Raw genomic sequence first — 23,431 nt, forward strand, 5'->3', positions numbered from 1 at the left:
GTTCTGCCTCTACACGGGCCGATAAGCTGCCTAATTAGTCCAAGGGACCGATATCGGCAGCTATAATCGCCCCGTGTAGGGGGACCTTAAAGGAACAGTAACACCAAAAAATGAAAGTGTATAAAAGTAATAACAATATAATGTACTGTTGCCCCGCACTGGTAAAACTGGTGTGTTTGCCTCAGAAAGACTACTATAGTTTATATAAGTAAGCTGCTGTGTAGCCATGGGGGCAGCCATTCAAAGGAGAAAAGGCACAGGTTACATAGCAGATAACAGATAAACCCCCATTATATGGGGCTTATCTACTAGTTATCTGCTATGTAACCTGTGCCTTTTCTCCTTTTTTCCCAGCTTGAATGGCTGCCCCAATGGCTACACAGCAGCTTATTTATATAGTAGCTTTTCTATAGCAAAAACACCAGTTTTTTGCAGAGCAACGGCACATTATATTTTAATTACTTTAAAACACTTTAATTTTTTGATGTTACTGTTCCTTTAAGCAATCTCCCTTCTTACAAAATACAGCATTTAAGTGTAGGGGCAAATATGTAGATGATCTGCTTTTCTCAGCTGGCACTTTGTGTACTGACTGAGAACAGTGTGTCCGCTTCCATCCGCAGCTCCTTGTAGTGCCACAGAGAGGCACTGGGTCGGCCGGAGTTTATTTGCAGCCTCAGCCAACCCAGTGCTGTCTGTGGAGCTACTGCGGATGGGAGCGGATCCACCATTCTCAAACTGCCATATGCAGTGAAGCTCATTGTGGGTGCGCAATGGATGGTCAGAGGTCTTTTTCCCACAGGACTTCGCTGTAATCCCTAAGCATATAGGTTTATCATAATAATCATCTGCGTGCCTGTTAGGCTTCTAAACAGATACTGTAAAGGGTTTTTAGCTATAACACAGTACATACAATACTAATAATATGTGAAATAGTCTCTGAGCTGCCACCAGTAATCATTGGGCCCCATTCTACCCCCCTGTAGGGGGCCTGACTTAAGTACCCCCTTTGTACCGCCCTAATGGCAGCCCTGAATAGTGTAGCTTAGTCACTTTTTTCTAGCATGGGGCACTGCCCATAACCTGGTACTCCCTTTCTGGCAGAAAAACAGCGATGTCTTGCTTTATGCCAAGGATTCTATACCTATAGAATCAGGGAAATGGCATAACAAATTTTCTTAGGAAAGAGGAAAAGAGTGTAGAGAGATAGGAACGCTAGGTTTTTAGCTGGAGTCATAACTACTGAGTCCATGTACTATCAAGCAGCAATGAAACCCCACAAGAAGTCATCTACAGGTATAGAGGTAGGGAGTGCTAGTCTGAGACAACTTGCAACTGGTCTGCATGTTTTATTTTTTGCGGTTTTTGAACTATTTGGCTTTTTTTTCAGCAGCTCTCCAGGTCAGTATTTCAGCAGCTATATGGTTGCTAGGGCCCAGTTTAACCTAGTAACCAGGCAATGGCTTGCAATATGAATAAAGATCTGAAAGCTGCAAAAAATCTGAAGAACAAGGCAAATAATTCAAAAACTATGAAAAATAAAAACCAGTTGAAAAGTTAGTAATAGTCCATTCTATAACATGCTAAAACGTAACCTGAACTACCCCCTTTAATCAAGGTGTGAGGCAGGGGTTCACTGCCACTAGGGGGCCCAGAGAAGTTGGGTTGGCAGGGCTCAGTCTGAAGGTGAGCTTAAAGGACAATTTGATCTCATAAAACCTGGAAATACAGCTTGAAGGTCAAATTTGAGGAGAACACTTATTTTTGGAACTATGATTGAATGGTTGTTAGAGCGGTGTTAGTTTTTGTAACCTTGTTTCGAGCCTGCCCAAATGGTGGCCCTCAAATACTACCGACTCAGCAGGAAAATGTGCCGACTACTGGACTACAATAGGCAGAAATATAAAAAAAAACAATGCCACACATCTGACCAATTAGCTACCCTTCTATTGTTCCACTTGTCCAGAATGCACTGTATAATGGCCAACATGGTGCATTAGAAGATAACATAATTAAATCTGCCCTATCAAAGTACAGACAGATATGAATAGTACAAAGATACTGATCAGAATTGCGGGGCCACTGTTGTAGGTGTTCAATATGCTGTGATGGCTTCAGTCCCTATCTGAATGCATTGAATACAAATGATGTTCCATCCTGTGGATCCAGGAATCCCTGGACCTACCTAGTGTTGACCTGATAAACACCACCTGTATGACCCCTACAGATTAAAGTGTATATCATCAGGATATTATTACAAATCTCTATCTTTTTCCAGACCCATCTAACAAAGGCATTATGAGCCAACAAGACTAAATGCTTTCCACTCCTCTCTGTTTTAAGGCCTGTGGGAGACTGGGAGCTACAGCGCCTACATGTGCTGATGGCGGCCTTGTTACATGCCCACACAAACTGCCAACAGTTACCAGAAATAGAAAAACACTGTCTTGTTTATACCAGAGACAATGCTACTGGCAGGCCCAGATCTATGGGCAGATCACAAAGGCCCAGGCCTAGGATGGCATGCCGTGGTTGTCATGCTGCTTGCTAGCCGTATGGCTCACTGGGGACTGGACAGGAGATTTTGACAGCCATTTGAATCCCCCGACTGCCCAGCTCCCAGTGGAAGCAATCATGCTGTAGGAGAAGAACAAGCCTAGACTGGGAATCAAAATAGGCCCTGACATTTCAAGGACACAGAGGCCCAAACAGCCCCCCACCTGCCCAATAAATAGCGAATCCACAGATTGCCAGTGCCTGAAGATGCAGCATTAGCAGCAGCAGCTGCCGGGGAAAGCTGCAAACAGTGGGTGAGTGAGAGGGGTGTGAGCAGGCCTTTCAGCCTAGGGGTACAAAATTATTACATTTGGCCCTAGCTACTGGGGTTACCTATTAGTGGGGCTACAAAATTAACCAAATTCCATCTATGGGCATTGCACATGCAGTGATCCCAGGTGCATTCACTTTGAAGGCATTTGCCCAGAGGCCTGCCTTGTAACTGCCCGCAATGTGCCATTGAAATGAATGGGAAGCACTGCCTACTTCAAACAATTAGGTTTTCTGCATGTATCAGTTCCTAGAGTTAAATCAGCAAGTTTCATTTACAAAAGCAAGGGCAACTGCAAAGTGGTAAATTGAATGCAAAATTGAGTGTAAATATTCAATGGTTTTAAAGCCATTGGTCAAATGAATCATGAAGTATACGTCTGCAGAAGGCTAGCCAGAGAACAGAAATCACTACTGCTATTTACACTGCTTTAAATTGCAATATGCACGTACATACAAAAATGCAGTATACAGGTACGGGACCCCTTATCCAGAAGGTTCCAAATTACGGAAAGGCCATCACCCATAGACTCCATTATAAGCAAATAATTTAAATTTTTGATGATTTCCTTTTTCTCTGTAATTAGAAAACAGTACCTTGTACCTGATCCCAACTAAGATATAATTACCCCTTATTGGGGCAGAACAGTCCTATTGGGTTTATTTAATGATTAAATGATTCCCTTTTCTCTGTAATAATAAAACAGTACCTGTAATTGATCCCAACTAAGATATAATTACCCCTTATTGGGGGCAGAACAGCCCTATTGGGTTTATTCAATATTTAAATGAATTTTAGCAGACTTTAGTTATGGAGATCAAAATTACAGAAAGATCCCATATCCGGAAAACCTCAGGTCCCGAGCATTCTGGATAACAGGTCCCATACATGTATTAGAAAGAATATTAAAATTACTTTTTGTCACTCTGCTGTTTTTGGTGAGATATCCCCTATAGTATTAGAGTCAATCTTTTCAACAGTAACGTTTTTTGCCATGCAAAGTAATTACCTTTAAAACTGAAATCACTCTAGGCCAATCAAAGGGTACCACCGCTGAAGCAGAAAAAAAAATAATGCCATTAGTGAACAGTATAAAAATCTCTTAAAACATTACCACTGCAGTTCAGCTACTTCAACACTAGAGGGCAGCATGTATCTTCTCTATTGCCTGCTCTGCACAAAGTTTACTGTTCCATTAAGAGATGTTCTTGCCTCATGGAGATTAAAGTCAATGCCGCTGTGTCGTAACTAGGAGCCAAAGTGGCACGGTCAGTGGAAAACCCAGAGCAGAGTTGCAGCCATGCCAAACAATACACATGATCCAGGGGACAGTCAGCTCACTACAAGTGAAGCTCCTGTTATACGCACATTTTTCCATTAATTACTCAATCAGTGTCTCCTCTGCTGATGAATGTGGCAGGGATATACCGAATATCAAGCTGGGCTATTACATGCCAAGGTGTGTAAGTGCAATAAAATATAGAAGCTCGTGTTACATAACTAATTGAAACTTGTATACTAGATGTTTCCTCTGATGTTTCTTCTGTAAACAGAAAAAACTTGGCGTGCGCCCTTATGCCTTTATGTGGTCATGAAAGTCCCCTGTGCCTCAATATTGCAGATGATCAAACTGGAGTTCTCTGAGGTTGGGAGTGGGCTACTTACATGCCTTAATGTGATCCTCACACCGTATCATTTTCCAGATTTCCAGCTAGATTGATTTATGGCCCCATACTATTCATACTACTACTCCCACAGCCAAACACATGTCCCACAGGGTAATATCCCAACATCTCTCCCACTATCCCACAGCCCCAGTCCCTTCCCAGAGGCTATTATCCCCCCCACTACTACTATAGGCACCATCTCTCCCTACTATACCTGCTATCCCACAGCCCCAGTCCCTTCCCAGAGGCTATTATCCCCCCCACTACTACTATAGGCACCATCTCTCCCTACTATACCTGCTATCCCACAGCCACAGTCCCTTCCCAGAGGCTATTATCCCACTGCTACTATAGGCACCATCTCTCCCTAGTATACCTGCTATCCCACAGCCCCAGTCCCTTCCCAGAGGCTATTATCCCCCCACTGCTACTATAGGCACCATCTCTCCCTACTATACCTGCTATCCCACAGCCACAGTCCCTTCCCAGAGGCTATTATCCCACTACTACTATAGGCACCATCTCTCCCTAGTATACCTGCTATTCCCACAGCCCCAGTCCCTTCCCAGAGGCTATTATCCCCCCACTGCTACTATAGGCACCATCTCTCCCTACTATACCTGCTATCCCACAGCCACAGTCCCTTCCCAGAGGCTATTATCCCCCCACTGCTACTATAGGCACCATCTCTCCCTACTATACCTGCTATCCCACAGCCCCAGTCCCTTCCCAGAGGCTATTATCCCCCCACTGCTACTATAGGCACCATCTCTCCCTACTATACCTGCTATCCCACAGCCACAGTCCCTTCCCAGAGGCTATTATCCCCACTGCTACTATAGGCACCATCTCTCCCTACTATACCTGCTATCCCACAGCCACAGTTCCTAAGCCAAAGCTACTATCCTCACTGCTACCACAGGGGTTGCTTTCACGAATGATAGAGGGAATTGTGGTATGTTATTGTGCTCTCCCGTACTCTTCTAATGCATAGAGTTGCTGTCTCCCCTATTTAACAAGCATATATACAATACAACTGCTGAAAGGCTAATCAATAAGTGATGTACATTTACAGTGTATTCTTCTTGCTGCAGAAAAAAGCAATGCAGTTTGTAGCAATCTTACAGCTAATATGACATGCAAGATGTGAATTTAATTCAGTTGCCAACTATCCCAAGTTCCATAAATCAATCTTGTTTTTTTTTTAATAGGGATGCACTGAATACACTATTTTCAGATTCGGCCAAACCCTGATTCCTTCATAAAAGATTTGACCGAACAAATTGGAATCTAGCTGAAAAAGGCAGAATCTTGCCGAATCCCAAACCAAATTCTGGATCCGGTGCATCTCTAGTTTTTAATCTACCTGAAAATTGTTGTCCTCTGAAATGTCCCTGCTATTCACACGAGAATTAAAGACAGAAATCAGTGCATCTGACCCTGTAACCTGCATTTACTAAAAAAAGGAGACTTCAAACACAGGGGTATAATAGCAGAAAACCCTGCAATGAAGGGGGGGGGGGGGGGTAACTATAGACGGTCCAGTGGTGCCCTTTCAGTTTTTATATGTTTATGAAAAAGGCAGCTACAAACCAACAGGTCACACTCCAACCTGCCAAGTGAGATATCAGTGCAGCCTCAATTACAAGCTAATTAGCCTTTTATGTGTAAATGTATGTGTATATGTGTCTGGTTTAAAAGGGTGAGGTAGCACTTCCCTAGTACACAATGGCCCGACAGCAACGCTATAATCTATTAACCCACAATTAAATCAACAAGTAGGCTCCTGCCTCAAAGAGGGGATTTTCGGCCTGTGGATTAACGCAAGGATCCGCCCCTTTGGTCCAATAAACTTATTGTTGTGCCTGCACCCAAATATAATATAACCTGGGTGCAGGCAGCAGATTTTAGTGGGTAACTGCCTAGTCGTGCAATTTTGCGCCGAAATCCACTTCATGTAGCCATGTTAAAAAAAGTATCTTCTGGTTGCATATTAAGGCTGGCCATACGTGCGAATGTGAATTTGGCCCCCAAACGAGTAGGTCTCATTGCAAGTCCTATGAATATTTGCCATAGACCATTGTTTTGGCCCCATAAATAATCCCAACAAGATGCCAAATTAATCAAAAGCGGCTGACTTGCACGGAATAGGCGGAGTACAACTGGCGTAAAGAGAAAAGCAGTGGTGTAACTAGATATTACTGGGCCCCAAAGCAAATTACTTTTAGTCAATGCAGGGTCAATTCCTAACATTACCACAGCACCAGGTTACGTTTCCGCTAACCCCAATGTTGATTACCAGTGTTCTGGCACCCTTGTGTTCTGGCACCCTTGTGTTCTGGCACCCTTGTTTTTAGTTCAGAGGGCAAAAAAATGCTGGGAATCTGCTTAAACAGGGCGAACCTGCCTCCCTTTAACTCTCCCACTTACTTACACAGCTCTTAGAGAGGCTGGAAAGTTTTAGTTATAGTCAACATTTTGCTTGCTTTGCACCTTGCGTTGCCACCCTGTCTGACTGACGCAACGATAAATGAGGCGCCGCTATAAGAATTAACCCTAGCCTAGCTAGCCCAGCAACCCTAGCTAAGCTAGCCCAGTAACTCCAGCCCAGCCCAGCAACCCTAGCTAAGCTAGCCCAGTAACCCTAGCTAAGCTAGCCCAGTAACACCAGCCCAGCAACCCTAGCTAAGCTAGCCAAGCAACCCTAGCTAAGCTAGCCCAGTAACCCTAGCCTAGCCCAGCAACCCTAGCCTAGCCCAGCAACCCTAGCTCAGCTAGCCCAGTAACCCCCAGCCCAGCAACCCTAGCTCAGCTAGCCCAGTAACCCCAGCCCAGCAACCCTAGCTCAGCTAGCCCAGTAACCCCAGCCCAGCAACCCTAGCTCAGCTAGCCCAGTAACCCTAGCTCAGCTAGCCCAGTAACCCCAGCCCAGCAACCCTAGCTAAGCTAGCCCAGTAACCCCAGCCCAGCAACCCTAGCTCAGCTAGCCCAGTAACCCCAGCCCAGCAACTCCAGCTAGCCCAGTAACCCCAGCCCAGCAACCCTAGCTAAGCTAGCCAAGCAACCCTAGCTAAGCTAGCCCAGTAACACCAGCCCAGCAACCCTAGCTAAGCTAGCCAAGCAACCCTAGCTAAGCTAGCCCAGTAACCCTAGCCTAGCCCAGCAACCCTAGCTCAGCTAGCCCAGTAACCCCCAGCCCAGCAACCCTAGCTCAGCTAGCCCAGTAACCCCAGCCCAGCAACCCTAGCTCAGCTAGCCCAGTAACCCCAGCCCAGCAACCCTAGCTCAGCTAGCCCAGTAACCCTAGCTCAGCTAGCCCAGTAACCCCAGCCCAGCAACCCTAGCTAAGCTAGCCCAGTAACCCCAGCCCAGCAACCCTAGCTCAGCTAGCCCAGTAACCCCAGCCCAGCAACTCCAGCTAGCCCAGTAACCCCAGCCCAGCAACCCTAGCTAAGCTAGCCAAGCAACCCTAGCTAAGCTAGCCCAGTAACTCCAGCCCAGCTACCCCAGTAACCCTAGCCCAGCTAGCCCAGTAACCCCAGCCCAGCTAGCCCAGTAACCCCAGCCCAGCAACCCTAGCTAAGCTAGCCAAGCAACCCTAGCTAAGCTAGCCCAGTAACTCCAGCCCAGCTACCCCAGTAACCCTAGCCCAGCTAGCCCAGTAACCCCAGCCCAGCAACCCTAGCTAAGCTAGCCAAGCAACCCTAGCTAAGCTAGCCCAGTAACTCCAGCCCAGCTAGCCCAGTAACCCAAGCCCAGCTAGCCCAGTAACCCCAGCCCAGCTAGCCCAGTAACCCTAGCCCAGCAACCCCAGCCCAGCAACCCTAGCTAAGCTAGCCAAGCAACCCTAGCTAAGCTAGCCCAGTAACCCTAGCCTAGCCCAGCAACCCTAGCTCAGCTAGCCCAGTAACCCCAGCCCAGCAACCCTAGCTAAGCTAGCCCAGCAAGCCTAGCTAAGCTAGCCCAGTAACCCCAGCCCAGCAACCCTAGCTAAGCTAGCCCAGTAACTCCAGCCCAGCTAGCCCAGTAACCCTAGCCCAGCTAGCCCAGTAACCCCAGCCCAGCTAGCCCAGTAACCCCAGCCCAGCAACCCTAGCTAAGCTAGCCAAGCAACCCTAGCTAAGCTAGCCCAGTAACTCCAGCCCAGCTAGCCCAGTAACCCTAGCCCAGCTAGCCCAGTAACCCCAGCCCAGCTAGCCCAGTAACCGCAGCCCAGCTAGCCCAGTAACCCCAGCCCAGCAACCCTAGCTAAGCTAGCCAAGCAACCCTAGCTAAGCTAGCCCAGTAACTCCAGCCCAGCTAGCCCAGTAACCCTAGCCCAGCTAGCCCAGTAACCCCAGCCCAGCTAGCCCAGTAACCCCAGCCCAGCAACCCTAGCTAAGCTAGCCCAGCAACCCTAGCTAAGCTAGCCCAGTAACCCCAGCCCAGCAACCCTAGCTAAGCTAGCCCAGTAACTCCAGCCCAGCTAGCCCAGTAACCCTAGCCCAGCTAGCCCAGTAACCCCAGCCCAGCTAGCCCAGTAACCCCAGCCCAGCAACCCTAGCTAAGCTAGCAAAGCAACCCTAGCTAAGCTAGCCCAGTAACTCCAGCCCAGCTAGCCCAGTAACCCTGGCCCAGCTAGCCCAGTAACCCCAGCCCAGCTAGCCCAGTAACCCCAGCCCAGCAACCCTAGCTAAGCTAGCCAAGCGACCCTAGCTAAGCTAGCCCAGTAACCCTAGCCTAGCCCAGAAACCCTAGCTCAGCTAGCCCAGTAACCCCAGCCCAGCAACCCTAGCTAAGCTAGCCCAGTAACCCCAGCCCAGCAACCCTAGCTAAGCTAGCCAAGCAACCCTAGCTAAGCTAGCCCAGTAACTCCAGCCCAGCTAGCCCAGTAACCCCAGCCCAGCTAGCCCAGTAACCCCAGCCCAGCAACCCTAGCTAAGCTAGCCAAGCAACCCTAGCTAAGCTAGCCCAGTAACTCCAGCCCAGCTAGCCCAGTAACCCTAGCCCAGCTAGCCCAGTAACCCCAGCCCAGCTAGCCCAGTAACCCCAGCCCAGCAACCCTAGCTAAGCTAGCCAAGCAACCCTAGCTAAGCTAGCCCAGTAACCCTAGCCTAGCCCAGCAACCCTAGCTCAGCTAGCCGAGTAACCCCAGCCCAGCAACCCTAGCTAAGCTAGCCCAGTAACCCCAGCCCAGCAACCCTAGCTCAGCTAGCCCAGTAACCCCAGCCCAGCAACCCTAGCTCAGCTAGCCCAGTAACCCCAGCCCAGCTAGCCCAGTAACCCCAGCCCAGCTAGCCCAATAACCCCAGCCCAGCTAGCCAAATAACACCAGCCCAGCTAGCCCAGTAACCCCAGCCCAGCTAGCCCAATAACCCCAGCCCAGCTAGCCCAGTAACCCCAGCCCAGCTAGCCCAGTAACCCCAGCCCAGCTAGCCCAGTAACCCCAGCCCAACTACACCTCACACAGAAAGCTAACCCTCCCGCCCTTCTTTTTCTGGTCGACAAAGAGTTAACCCCCACCCTCTGCACTGTGTTCCATGGGCACCGCGGGTTTGCGAACATGTCAGAGAAATGGCAGAGAAGCGTGTCGGAAAATGCCCTCCCCGCTCAAAGCAACAACGTCAGGCGACTTGGAAAATAGATTGAAAGCGCCGCCGCCGCCGCTCACCCTTTTATACGCACGGAGCGCACCAAGTGCAAATAAAGGGGGGGGGGGGGGGTACCGGGAGCTTTACTTTATAGCTGCCTCTGCTTTTATTTCTTAGAATCACGTAAGTGTAACGGTCTATTTAGCTGTGCAGCCCCTTCTCCCATCCCTTCTGTCTCTGCCTGCCCCCTCCCGTCTCCTCTCCTCCTACTCCTCCCTCCCTTTTCGGCATAGGAAAAGCAGTCAGGAAAGGCAGAGAGAGAGAGAGAGCGGCCTGTCTGTGTGCTTCCCAGAGGCCCCTCATGGCTGGAGAGGCAGAGCCTCACATTCTTCGCTGTGCCCCCCTCACCATTCCCCCTGTACCCCAATGAGGAAAAGGCAGCGAGAAGGGGGACAAGGAAGGGACAGCCAACAACTGAGAGCCCCCAGCACACCAACAAGACCACCCTACTGGAAAAGCCAATACTTTTAAAGGATTTCAAAGAACCCCACCTACACAATCCAGAAGCTGACTGCCACCATGGATCCTGACTGCCACCATGGATCCTGACTGAATGATTCTGGAGTGGATTTTGGATGCTTTCCCCAAAGGCAGATGGAGCCCCCTGGCATATATATGTCTGTATCAGGGTTTCCTTTATGGCTTGCATTGGTGACTGAGCAGATCCTAAATATTTACACGGGCGAGGGGGGGCGCAATGATCGCCGGTGGGCTTAACAAGCACTCCTTATGCCTCTCATCTGTTTAGCGTAGATACATACATACACAGAGATGTATGCGCTGTGCTGCCTTATCCTGGGAAGGTCTGCCTCAGTCTGAATTGGAGATTGTACCGTGTTGCTGCATGAAGCTGCCAGGGCACGGCGAATGCACGGACTACTCTGCATGGAGATACAAGTGACTGGAGCCTTGGGCAAGCTAGAAGCTGTCAAAACCCTTCCGTTTGTCTGCAGTTGAAGGTTACAGCAGGAGGGGGTGGTAGAGGTGGTGGAGTGGAGTTGTTAGAGGGGGGAAAAGTCCCAGACAACTCTATATCAACAACATGGCTTCCCCTGTGAACCAGCAGCTGCTGCATCATACTGAGGTTAGGTGTGATGGGAGCGGGGACTGCAGCAGCGTGACAGTGAGAATTAATAGGCAGCACCACCAAGGGCCATCCAGGCGTTGCAAATACAGTATTTCATCCAGCTGCAGTTCAGGGGAGTCTGGAGTTAAAAAGGCCGGAGGTTCTGGGGGTGCCCGAAGGCAAAAAAAGCTTCCTCAGCTGTTTGAGAGGTCCACATCGAGGTGGTGGAATCCTAAATTTGATTCCAATAATCTAGAGGAGGCCTGTGTGGAAAGGTGCTTCCCTCAGACCCAGCGCAGATTCCGTTATGCTCTCATGTACCTCTCTGTGGCTGGGCTGCTATGGAGCATCTACTTTAGTGTCCACATGAAGTCCAAGCTTGTTAGTCACTTGGCACCTACCCTGTGCTTCCTTATAGTGTGCCTAGGCTTTTTTTCCTTCACTTTTACAAAGTCCTATGCCCGCCATTGCACAGCAATCTCCTTGCTTGTTACTCTGCTGGTATTTGCACTGACTTTGGCTTCTCAGTTCCAGGTGCTAAGCCCTGGATTAGTTAGTGACAGTCTCTTAAACCTAACATCCTCTACAGCAACAGATTTCTCTTCTTGCCTCTCTCAGGTGGGCAGTTTCTCCATATGTGTGGAGGTCCTGCTTCTCCTCTACACAGTCATGCACTTGCCTCTATACCTCAGTGCCTGCCTTGGCGTTGCTTACTCGATCCTCTTTGAAACATTTGGATATCATTTTAGAGATGAACGGTGTTTTGGCCCATTAGTGGGCAGAATGGCCCACTGGGAGCTTCTCAGCAAGGCACTGTTGCATATTTGCATTCATGCTATAGGTGTGCATCTTTTCATAATGTCTGAGGTCCGATCTCGTAGCACCTTTTTAAAAGTCGGCCAGTCCATTATGCATGGCAAGGACTTGGAAGTGGAGAAAGCACTTAAAGAGAGAATGATTCATTCGGTTATGCCGAGAATCATTGCAGATGACTTGATGAAACAGGGAGATGATGAAAGTGAGAACTCTGTGAAGCGCCACTCAGCCTCTAGCCCTAAAAGCCGCAAAAAGAAGTCCTCTATTCAGAAAACACCAATAATCTTTAGACCTTTCAAGATGCAGAGGATTGAACAGGTGAGCATTCTTTTTGCAGACATTGTTGGATTTACCAAGATGAGTGCTAACAAGTCAGCTCATGCCTTAGTAGGGCTCCTCAATGACCTTTTTGGTCGTTTTGACCGCCTGTGTGAGGAGACAAAATGTGAAAAAATTAGCACTCTAGGCGATTGCTATTATTGTGTGGCAGGGTGCCCTGAGCCACGGCCAGACCATGCTTATTGCTGCATTGAGATGGGGCTTGGCATGATTGAGGCAATTGAGCAGTTTTGCCAGGAAAAGAAGGAGATGGTTAACATGCGTGTTGGTGTACACACTGGTACGGTTCTGTGTGGTATCCTTGGAATGAGAAGGTTCAAGTTCGACGTGTGGTCAAATGATGTCAACCTGGCTAACCTGATGGAACAGCTTGGAGTTGCTGGCAAAGTGCATATTTCTGAGAAAACCGCTAGATACTTGGATGATCGCTACTTAATGGAGGACAGTATGGTGGTTGAACGTTTGGGACAGATTGTGGCAGCTGATCAGCTAAAAGGTAAAAACCTTTGGTTTTTTTATTCAAAATGGGTGGAAGATTATGCTATCTTTTTAGTAATGTCATTTCTTAATATCAACAGCAAAGCATTTTCACAGCTATGTCATATTCACTAGCACATCAACAAGGTGTTACCTTAACTTCTATTGTGTGGAGACAGATAAATTACTAAGGTGGTCTACTAATTAGAAGAAAATGTATGATTGAAGGTTACTGTTAAAGCTTGTCCATTAACACACTTTCAATGGGTTGTCAGCAAAGTGTTGTGGGACTGCTTAGGTGGACTACAGTACCAGATAGGATCTAGTAAAGAAACAAAATGTTTTTTTTTTCATGTTTTTCATGGAGTTTAGAGACAGTAGAAATGGCTGCACTAATTGCAGTAGCCAAGGTATGTGAAAAAGATGTCACTTTGCAACCTGGTCACCAAAGTATGATAGGGTTCTTACAATGTAAACCTCATCTGTATAAGGTTACATGCATAGATGCTTTGTGATATCCCACATACACCATCTCTTCTTATTTTCCATATGGTGTAGAGATCAACTGGCGTTCCGTGCCAGGCCTGATGTTACAAGCTTATAATAGACATATAAATAATGAACACTTTTCTGAAAAATGATGCTATCAAGCTGAGACCGTTAACTTCAACCGATAGCTTTCTTGTATAATGGACAGCTTCCCACTATAGCAGCCATTAGTGTATATTTATTTGTATAGGTATGGGATCTGTTATCCAGAATGCATGGGACCTAGTATCATCATGCATTAAGTCTGCTTAAAACATTTAATAAACCCAATAGGAGTTTTTTGCCACCAGTATGGATTTATGCAGCTTAGTTTGGATCAGATACAAAGTTCTATCATATTACATTAAAAAGAACTGGTTAAAAGATATTTATTTGCTTAAAGACTGTATGGGAGATGGCCATCATGTAATTATGAGCTTTCTGGGTATTGGGTTTCCTTATAAAAGCCTGTAATATCATCACAAAGCTACATAGTAGTAAAGGATGCCACACACAGGCAGATTTAAGCTTAATCCAGGTCCTGTAGACCTATTTGGCATCTTATTTGCCCATGTATGGGGACCCCCGACGGACCTACCTTACCAATATCTACAGTAAAAATGGACAGATATTGATCAGTCTGGCTTGACTGCATCAGCTCATTGATGTGGTCCCTGCTCTGACTGTTCCTATTCCTGTCATTGTAATTTGATTGTTTGGTCCGAGGGCCAAATGATCAGATTACTCCGATATCGTCTACCTTAGGTGGGCATATTAGTGGACAGATCTGCTCAGTTGGTAACCTCAAGTTATGGGAATGCTCATGGTGTATTTGGTCCTTATACACTATAGACGAGGTTGTGACAGAGATCCAGCAGACTCCAGGCCTACTATTAACCGTGCACCCATTGGAACACTTTATATGTAAAGGCACTGGCACACTCAGCAATTCGATGCATTTGATTGGCCAGGCAATTTTGCCAGTTCATTGGAACTGGTACGGAATCATAAAAGTTGAGTGCAGTTATGAGCATTTTGTCACTAGCCTATGAAGTCACTGATCACCCATAATTTCTGACTGCCCATCCATAAGGCTTATGCCACATGTAACAGATTCTGATCCAAGAATCTTAAATGAATGCTCCCATGTGTCTGCACCATATCCAATCTGTCAACACACAGAGCAGATTTTGGCACAAAATGCATGCTTGCGCATTTTGGAGCCAAAACCCTCTCCCTGTACCTGCGCCCATGCTGACACAATGGCTCTGGGTGCAGACACAGAAGAGCGCTGATTTAGGTGCGTTTAAACACAGAGAATGTGCCACGTGTGGCATAAGTCTAAAACTGTGTTCCGGTAAGCATGTCCTTCTATCCTATCACTGGGTGGTCATGATCATGCTTTTTTTTTATATCAAGTTACAAGGTTTTCTTTGATATTGCTTCCAATGGAAAAAACAAAAAGGGTTATTGTGTACACACGATCTTTGTGGGAAAAGTGGAACGCTAATTTTCTCTGCTTGTTAAGAAGGTCGGTCATCCTCATTTATGAATGCAATCCTTAGGCTTTACTATACTCTCATTTAATTCTACATCTTCAAATATGACTAGGTTATTGTTTTTTTGCTTTTTTAAAATAGAATTTGTGGCCAGGGACCAATTGGACCATGTTATAAATGGCTGATGTAGGATATATTCTAACTTTATTACTTCAGAAATATTCCTGAGGTTATGTGTTAAAGCCTATTAAAAAAAGGCATGAAATAGGTTTTTCTCATTCTGTTCCCTGTTGTTTGTATATCGAGGGCAACAACTTGTTATTACACTGTTAACAGATCAACGTTGTGTACATTAAAATAATGATGCAGTGAGACTTCAAACATTCCTTGTGAATAGCTTGACTATCCCAGGCACACAATGCACCTACTAGTCTGTCTGTTGCTATAATGTGGCTTCTGTTGGCCACCCTGGGGTAATGTGTCATCATCAGAATTTGGTTCTAGGAAATAATATTCTTTTTGTTGGGTTTTATCATCCACGAGGCATGAACTGGACATCTCTAGAAGAAAGTCAAATGAATGAATGGCAAAATCCATGAATAAGTTTTCTGTTTTTGTCTTTTTTTGAGTGTGTATACATATAGTTTTTTCTTTATATAGAGCTCAGGCCTTTTAGACAGTAGCCTTTAGAAAGAAAACACTGGCCGATAGAGTTTGAAAACTGCATATTGTTGCCTTCTATTGCTCTGTTCATTCAGGCCAGAAGATTACATTTTCCAACTTAGACAAACCAACCAATATCTGTGATTCAAAGATATCGGATCAGATTGTCATCCAAACTTGCAGATACTGAAGTTAATTTATTTCCCATTTTATTGGTAGGTGTATTGGTGCTATGGACTATGTTGGCACTTTATAAATGTATAATACTTATCAATCGAAATTATCGCTCAAGCATTTACATGCTAAAGGTTCTATATGATGTTAGTGGTACGTATATGTCTGGCTACCTTCTGTATTGCTTTGTCTGTGCCCGAAGATAATATTCCAACATCGACAAACTGAACAATATCCATGATTTAAAGGGATCAGTCGTGATTATCACCAAGTTAGACGCGACAAAAGATTTTTTTCAGTATTTGTATGAATAGCTTAAAGGAGAAGAAAGGCTAATAAAGAGTTAATCTCAAGCTGCAGGCATACCTTCAGTTCTCTCAATAGTCCCCTTAAATCTCCCCATATTTCTCCCGTTCAGATGATCACAAGCCTTATAGGAAAAAAAACCAATGAGCTCTGTAAAGAAAGTTCCCATAATGCCACACTCCTGCACCAAGTCCAAGGCCGGTGTACATGGGCAATGGGTAAGGCTATGAGGAAGGTTCCTGCTGATTGGCTCAGATCACACATTCCTAAGGGCGGGGGGGTTCTAAGCATTCTTGAGGGAGGGGGGAGCAGGAGAGAGCTACATGTCTCTGGCACAGGAAAACAAAGAGACAACAAATCCTGTTTCTTTTGACACAGAAGTCAGTGCAGCGTTTCTGTGAGTGCTTATGGCTGTATTTACATAGACCTTTCTGATAAAGCTTACTTTTCTACTTAGTTTTTACCTTTCCTTCTCCTTTAATGCAGTGGATGGGTATCTGGACTTGTTTGGTGAGATTAAATGATGGGCTTTCAATCTGCTGCTGAACTACATCTATATAAATCATCTACATATAACTAGGCTTATTCCTTGGGAATATTTCCTGTAACCCATTCTTTTAGAGTTGTGTCTTTGTACTATATAATATGAAGTACAAATTGTACCCTTTTAGTTATATACATGTATAAAATGTACATATAGGGTTCTTTCCTACAACCTGTGCCATGTTTCTCTGTATTCCTAAAGTTTGCCTAAAGGTTCCTTTTGTATTAGTGCATGCAGAGCATTTTAATTTCCTCATGCTAAAATAAAATTCAGTCTTTACAGTTCAGTTGTTGCACTGTGACTGGATCTAGTCTAGATCTTCTAAGTGTCAAGTTGAACTAGAAGAGAATTGTGGAAGCTGATGTCTAAAGGTGGCCATACATGGGCCGATTTTAGATGCCAATATTGGTCCTTTAGACCGATTTAGCCCCGAGCTGACGGCGCCTATGCCGCAGTTTTAATTAGATCCTTTGTCCCTAGGGCCAAATGATCTATTTAGCCCAATATTGCCCACCCGTAGGTGGCCATATCTGGAGAAGATCCGCTCCCTAGCTGACATCACCAAAACGAGCAGATCTTACAGTGTATGGCCACCTTAAAGGTCCCCATACACGGGCCGATAGTAGCTGCCGATATCGGTCCCTTGGACCGATTCGGCAGCTAATCGGCCTGTGTATGGGCACTCCCGACGGGTTAGAAAATCTAGTCGGATCGGGGAACCGCATCGGCTCGTTGATGTGGTCCCCAGACCAACTTTTCCTATACCTGCCGTTATAATTCGATCGATCGAATTACCCTGGATTCTCCCGATATCGCCCACCCTTGCCCTTGCAGAGGAATTGTAAAGTCTTCTGGTGTTTCCACCCTACCTGCTGCATTCCTTATCCTTCATTTTATCTCCTCTGGTGTGCTCACGCAAACAACTGACAGCTACTTAGTACCATTCCTTATCCATACTGTTTAGCCAGTGAACCCACTTGACCATTGTTCTATTACAAATCAGTTGGAGTTAATGAAATTGTCTATTCCTTTATATCCCCAAATCATTGAGAATTTAATTTAGCCCTTCCTTGCCTTTCCGTCTTGTAACAGATGCTAGTATCATCTGGAAAATGGCTATCATTTCCTCTCAGATCATCACAGTATAAACTGGATTAGCAGTGTTCTTGTAGTCCTAGAAAATGAGAGTTGCAGGGTGTGTGGTTTTTTATTTTTTATTATTGTTTGGTATTTTGGATAGAGACAAAGGGCATTTGTTACTCGGTCTGTTCATTGTTGAAGCTGTAGTGGCTTTCGTGTATATGAGAATTGTAAATGAATGTTCTTGTTTAAATTGTTTTAATTGGTGTCTGTGTTATTCATATTACATGTTTATTTAACCTTAAAGGAATTTTGAAAAAAAAAAACCCTGGAACAGTCAGTTTGACATTCTCCTCATAGGGCTGCTACACGATTATGCACAGGATTATGCATGAACAACAGCCAACAGTATAAAAGGCAATAATACATGGGATGTTTTGTTGCCCGTTGCAAATCTTGGCTTCCATAGGTGACAAAATGTTCTTTGTGTCCTTCGCACTGGCTAAAATGCAAATCGCTGGTGGGGAAACATACACGTTGTAGCTACTTTCTGAAGTAGCCTGAAGTTTCCTTAAGAGGCAACTTCATCTGCTTTGCAAAGCCGAAGCACTGAGTTTGTTTTTTCACCAGCGACTTACGTTATTGCCGACGGGAAAGCATTTGCAGGAGATTGGTTAGCCATGATAGAGGAGTTTTATCACAACTAATCTCCTTGTCTGTCATTGCCCTAGAAGGTGCCATAGCCAAGCTCAGTGCTGTCCAACTTCTGTCACACCGAGGGCCGGAATTTTTCCGGCCTACATGGTGGAGGGCCGATAATGGAAGCCAGTTTTGACCACTCCCTTTTTTAAACCACACCCACTTAAAACCACACCTGTGTTATCACATGACCATACCCATATTAATGGTGGTAGTACAGCAAAAACCTGTCATACTCTGGCTTCCCTACCCTGCCTGTGTGTGCCATACTCTGCCTGCCCTACCCTGCCTGTGTGTGCCATATTCTGCCTGCCCTACCCTGCCTGTGTGTACCATACTCTGCCTGCCCTACTATGCCTGTGTGTACCATACTCTGCCTGCCCTACCCTGCCTGTGTGTACCATACTCTGCCTGTCCTACGCTGCCTGTGTGTGCCATACTCTACCTGCCCTACCCTGCCTGTGTGTACCATACTCTGCCTGGCCTATGCTGTCTGTGTGTGCCATACTCTGCCTGCCCTACCCTGCCTGTTTGTGCCATACTCTGCCTGCCCTATATTGCCTGTGTGTGCCATACTCTGCCTGCGTGTGCCATACTCTGAGGCACACACAGGCAGCATAGGGCAGGCAGAGTATGCACAAACAGGCAGCATACAGTGACACAATGCTGGCACTACTCCTACAGTCTGCACAATAACTATATATTCAAAAACCTTTTAATTGCAGTACCACCTCAGTATATTTTCTTTTTATAGTGTACAGGGTTTATTTGTGGGTTTCTACTGAGGTGTGAACAGGTGAACAATGTGGGTGATTACAGTCTGAGCCTGAGGTGTGAACACAGCAGAGGGTGAACAATGTAGGGATTAAAAGGTGTGAACAACACAGGGGATTACATGTTTAAACAATACAGGGGGATTACAGCCTGACGTGTGAACCATGCAGGGGGACAGTTAATCACAGTACTGATACCATATAAATTTTACACAAAGATAAGCCATCAAAGCAGCCAGACAGCCAGTTGGACAGCACTGCCCTAGCTTATACTGTTTAGAATTTGACCGATTGGCCTTGATATCGTATGAGTGGTCATACATTGCATTGCCCCATTTTTTTCTCTTTCTTTGGGGGGGGGGGTAACTTTCCTTGAACAATTCAGCTTTAGGCAGAGAAGGATGTTTTGGACTCTGTTGCTTTCCCCGCGAGTACCATGGCAGTCAGAAGACCTTGTTTGCCATTGGCCTAATTCTTTTAAATAAGCTTGGGGAAATAAAGCAAAATATGAATAAAACCTTTTTATACCCAGGCATAATAAAATAAACATAATGGGCTTTTGAGCACAGACATTACTTTTAACTTGCATTGGTAGGCCATGTTTAATATATATTTGTAGCACTTAATACCATTACAGAAAAGAAATATTGCCTGCTCAGTGCTAATACTAGTACACAGCAAAGCAATTCATTACTACCACTCTGTGCTGTTTACTAAGCGAATGCAACAAAAAGAAAACATATTTGTATAAGGAAAATGAAAAATATATGAAAGGGTGACACTAGGTTTTCCTTCACAAATGTGCTTGCTACAAGGGAGTACCAATGCTAGTGTAGCTGCCATATGTATTAGTGTAGGCCGTGAAACAACCTAGGTTTATTGGCTGTGAAATAACAAAATGGGTTGTCCCTGCTATGGAGAATTTAATTTATGTATCTATTGTATAGGTACAGGTATGGGATCCCTTATCCGGAAACCCATTATCCAGAAAGTTCCAAATTATGGAAAGGCCATCTCCCATAGACTCCATTATAAGCAAATAATTCTAATTTTTAAAAATGATTTCCTTTTTCTCTGTTATAATAAAACAGTACCTTGTACTTCATCCCAACTAAGATATATTTAATTCTTATTGGGGGCAAAACAATCCTATTGGGGTTTATTCAATGTTTGAATGATTTTTAGGAAACTTGAATTATGGAGATCCAAATTATGGAAAGATCCCTTATCCGGAAAACCCCAGGTCCCGAGCATTCTGGATAATAGTTCCCATACCTGTACTATCACCAACAGAATCATACCATGCGGTGTAGAGTGCTAGGGTGAGACTTCTTTTTGGTTTCTTAATATGAGACTATAACATTAGAGGACAGAAGGTTAATCAGGATCTACCAGTAAATCTTGAGCTGGTTATCAGTAGATCGCCACAGGCCACTCAACTGAATCACCCTTGTGTGTAGTCCTCATTATTTAGATATTACATGAGATATGGATGCTGTTTTCTTTCAGCTTGTTGCAATTAAATAACTTTTTCCAAGGAAGTGCAACAGAACGGTGGTAGACCCTGATGCTCTTACATCATAGTCCATACAACGTATGGACTACATACAAGTCTTGCTATAGGAGCCCTGTGAAAGATAATGAGAAACTTAAGGTGGCCATACACACATCGATAATATCGTACGAAACCTCGTTTCGTACAATATTCGGTGCGTGTATGGTATGTCGGCGAGTCGACTGATATCGCAGGAAGCTGCTGATATCGGCCGACTCGCCGATCGGACCAGTTTGAAAATTTTGATCGGGCGCCATAGATGGCGCCTGACCAAAATCTCCCTTCAGCGCTGAATCGGCAGAAGGAGGTAGAAATCCTATTGTTTCTACCTCCTTACCTGCCGATTCAGCCCTGAATGGTGTGTGGCTGATCTGACGATGTTTCGTGCGACCGATGGTCGCAAGAAACATCGTCAGATCGCCATGTGTATGGCCAGCTTTATGGTCAGCCTGCCAGTGAACACACACAATACATATATAATATAGATATTATATATATTGTTAATTGTATGACCTCTGTGCCTTGTTACAACATTTATCCGCATTGGCTTGCTTTCCATCATGTACAGCTCCCAGCATTCCTGGTTAGCCCAGAGCCTTGATTACCTTGGACTCATGATTCCTGATATTACTGATATTATTCCTTTGCGTCACTTCACCTCATTTCCTGGTTGGGATAGAGGCACTCAGCAGGGGAATGCATAGGGGTTAAAAAACATCCGTCTCCCTCTGGAATAGTAATTTTCCTTTTTCCGTCCAGCCCTAGCTAATATTATTTCTCAGTGCCTGGACCCACTCCAGCTTTCAGTTCTGATGTCTGTGTGTCAGGGAGGTCTGGGAGTCCAAATTCTGCTTTGGGGCTGGAGGGGGCAATCGGAAGATAGTGAATGGGGCAGCTGGAAACAGATGGAAACAATTTGTGATTTAGACCGTCTTTGTAATAGATAAACTGCTGTTCTGCTATTATGCAACTCTGCTTGGAGCTGTTATTACTTTGATGTCTGGCAACCCTGGAAAAAGCATAATTTTTTCAGTGTGTGCCTCTGGTAGTGTGTAGCAGGAATGTTCAGTCTGTTGTCTTCCTACTGTTGTTAAGCACAACTCCCCAATCCCTAGACAGCCTAAGGCAGGAGTTGGGAATCCCATGGTGCAGAGATGAAATTAATGTTAAAGGACAAACCCCCCATACAAAAGTTTAATCTGTGAACAGCCTCTTTGAAATCATTAAATACCTGCCATTCTGGTTGTTCAAATGTAAATGGTAAGGCTGCTGCATCTCCTAAATCACTTAGGATTCCTTCTCCACCTCAAACCCACCCAGCCCCTCCCTCAGAAATTTACTTTGGCTGTTGGCTACTGAGCACGCTCAGTTCACAGCCCCTCCAGTCTAGCAGCCAGTGAAGAGATGGCATTGCTGGTTCCCATTGAGACTCTGCTCTAGCTGTCTGCTCCTTTTTTTTTTTCCACCTAACCTCCTCTCCCGAGCTCAGAGTAACCATTCTAGTGCTTAACCCAAACAGCACTTTCTTTTTTATTAAAGTAAGTTCTGCCTGTGTAAGCCTGCATTCTTGACTGCATTAACTTTACAGCACACGTGCTGTTTGCAGATGTAAATGTCACTCACTAATGATGTGTCAGAGGGAAAATGGGTGCCGGCTGAAAGCTGCTATTTGTTTTAAGAAAATTTGATGGCACTGGCAAACGGAGGGGATATATTTAGTACAAATTATACAATTTTAATGGGAAAGATGCGCCCAACTTATGTAAATTGTAGGAATATGTAGGCTTTACATGTCATTTAAGGTGGCCATACACGTTCTAATGACATTGGCCCCTCCAGATCGATCGCCAAGTTATTACATTATAGCCTTCCTGACTGCCTGCCCAACCAATATATGGCTAGTTGGAGAATCAAGACAAGAAGGGCATCATCTGCACATTGATCTAGTTCTCTCCTGACAGTCTCCCGTTATAATGATTGTTGGTTCAAGGTCAAACAGTCGGATAACCCTGATTTAGCCGAGCATGTTGGTGAGCCAATGAGCAGATCTTAAGGTGACCATAAATGGGCAGATTTAAGTTGCCTGGGCCCTGCCAGCTTATCTACCCATGTATGGGGCCCTCTGACAGGCCTGCCCAACCAATATGTAACTGAAAATCGACCAGATTTGATTTTCCAGTGTTGGCTTCCGCGTTGGCTTGTTGATGCAGCCCCTCGCCCCAGCAGCTTGTATCCCCATCACTGTTTTCTGCTCGCCCTTTGTGTAAACAAGTTTAAATGGGATCTATCACCCACACACATAAAGCCATATAATAAACGTCTTTTGAAAATTAAACATAAAACCCAAACTTTTTTTTTAAAGTTAAATCATCCATACCTATATAAAATGTATTTAAAAATATGAGCTGTCCATCATATATTGCGGAGGCGGAGCAGGCAATATATGATTGACAGCTCAGATTTTTAATTACCATTACTTTCACTTTCTATTGAGCACTTCCTAGATGTCACAAGATTCTGGGTTTATACAAAATTTGCCTTAACAACAGTGTCCACAAAATGAAGCCTGCTGTGATTGTGACTTCCAGGACTGAAGGAAACAAAATGAAAATAATTTATACAGTGTAAGTGAAGTTCATTACACTGGATGCTGCCAGTTTAAGGCACATGATTGGGAGTACTCTGTAAATTCGTGAAGCTGGATTACGTGAAAGGAATAGGGGGCAAAAGAGAAGAAAACTCTGAATAAAGTGTTAAAGCTGAAATCCTTGTAAGAGGCTAAAAATAG

General features: G+C 45.2%; 1 protein-coding gene across 1 annotated transcript in view; it reads left to right on the forward strand.

The window, feature by feature from the left end:
• The first annotated feature begins 10,195 nt into the window (after nucleotides 1-10,195).
• The window catches only part of adcy9 (adenylate cyclase 9), a 63,914-nt gene continuing 50,678 nt past the window's right edge, over nucleotides 10,196-23,431 (forward strand). The window contains 3 exon segments of the mRNA XM_031892851.1: nucleotides 10,196-11,031; nucleotides 11,034-11,147; nucleotides 11,150-12,841. Coding sequence (XP_031748711.1) covers nucleotides 10,992-11,031; nucleotides 11,034-11,147; nucleotides 11,150-12,841 — 1,846 coding nt within the window. The 5' untranslated portion in view covers nucleotides 10,196-10,991.

The sequence above is a fragment of the Xenopus tropicalis genome, chromosome 9 (genome assembly GCF_000004195.4).
Source record: "Xenopus tropicalis strain Nigerian chromosome 9, UCB_Xtro_10.0, whole genome shotgun sequence".
Taxonomy (NCBI): domain Eukaryota; kingdom Metazoa; phylum Chordata; class Amphibia; order Anura; family Pipidae; genus Xenopus; species Xenopus tropicalis.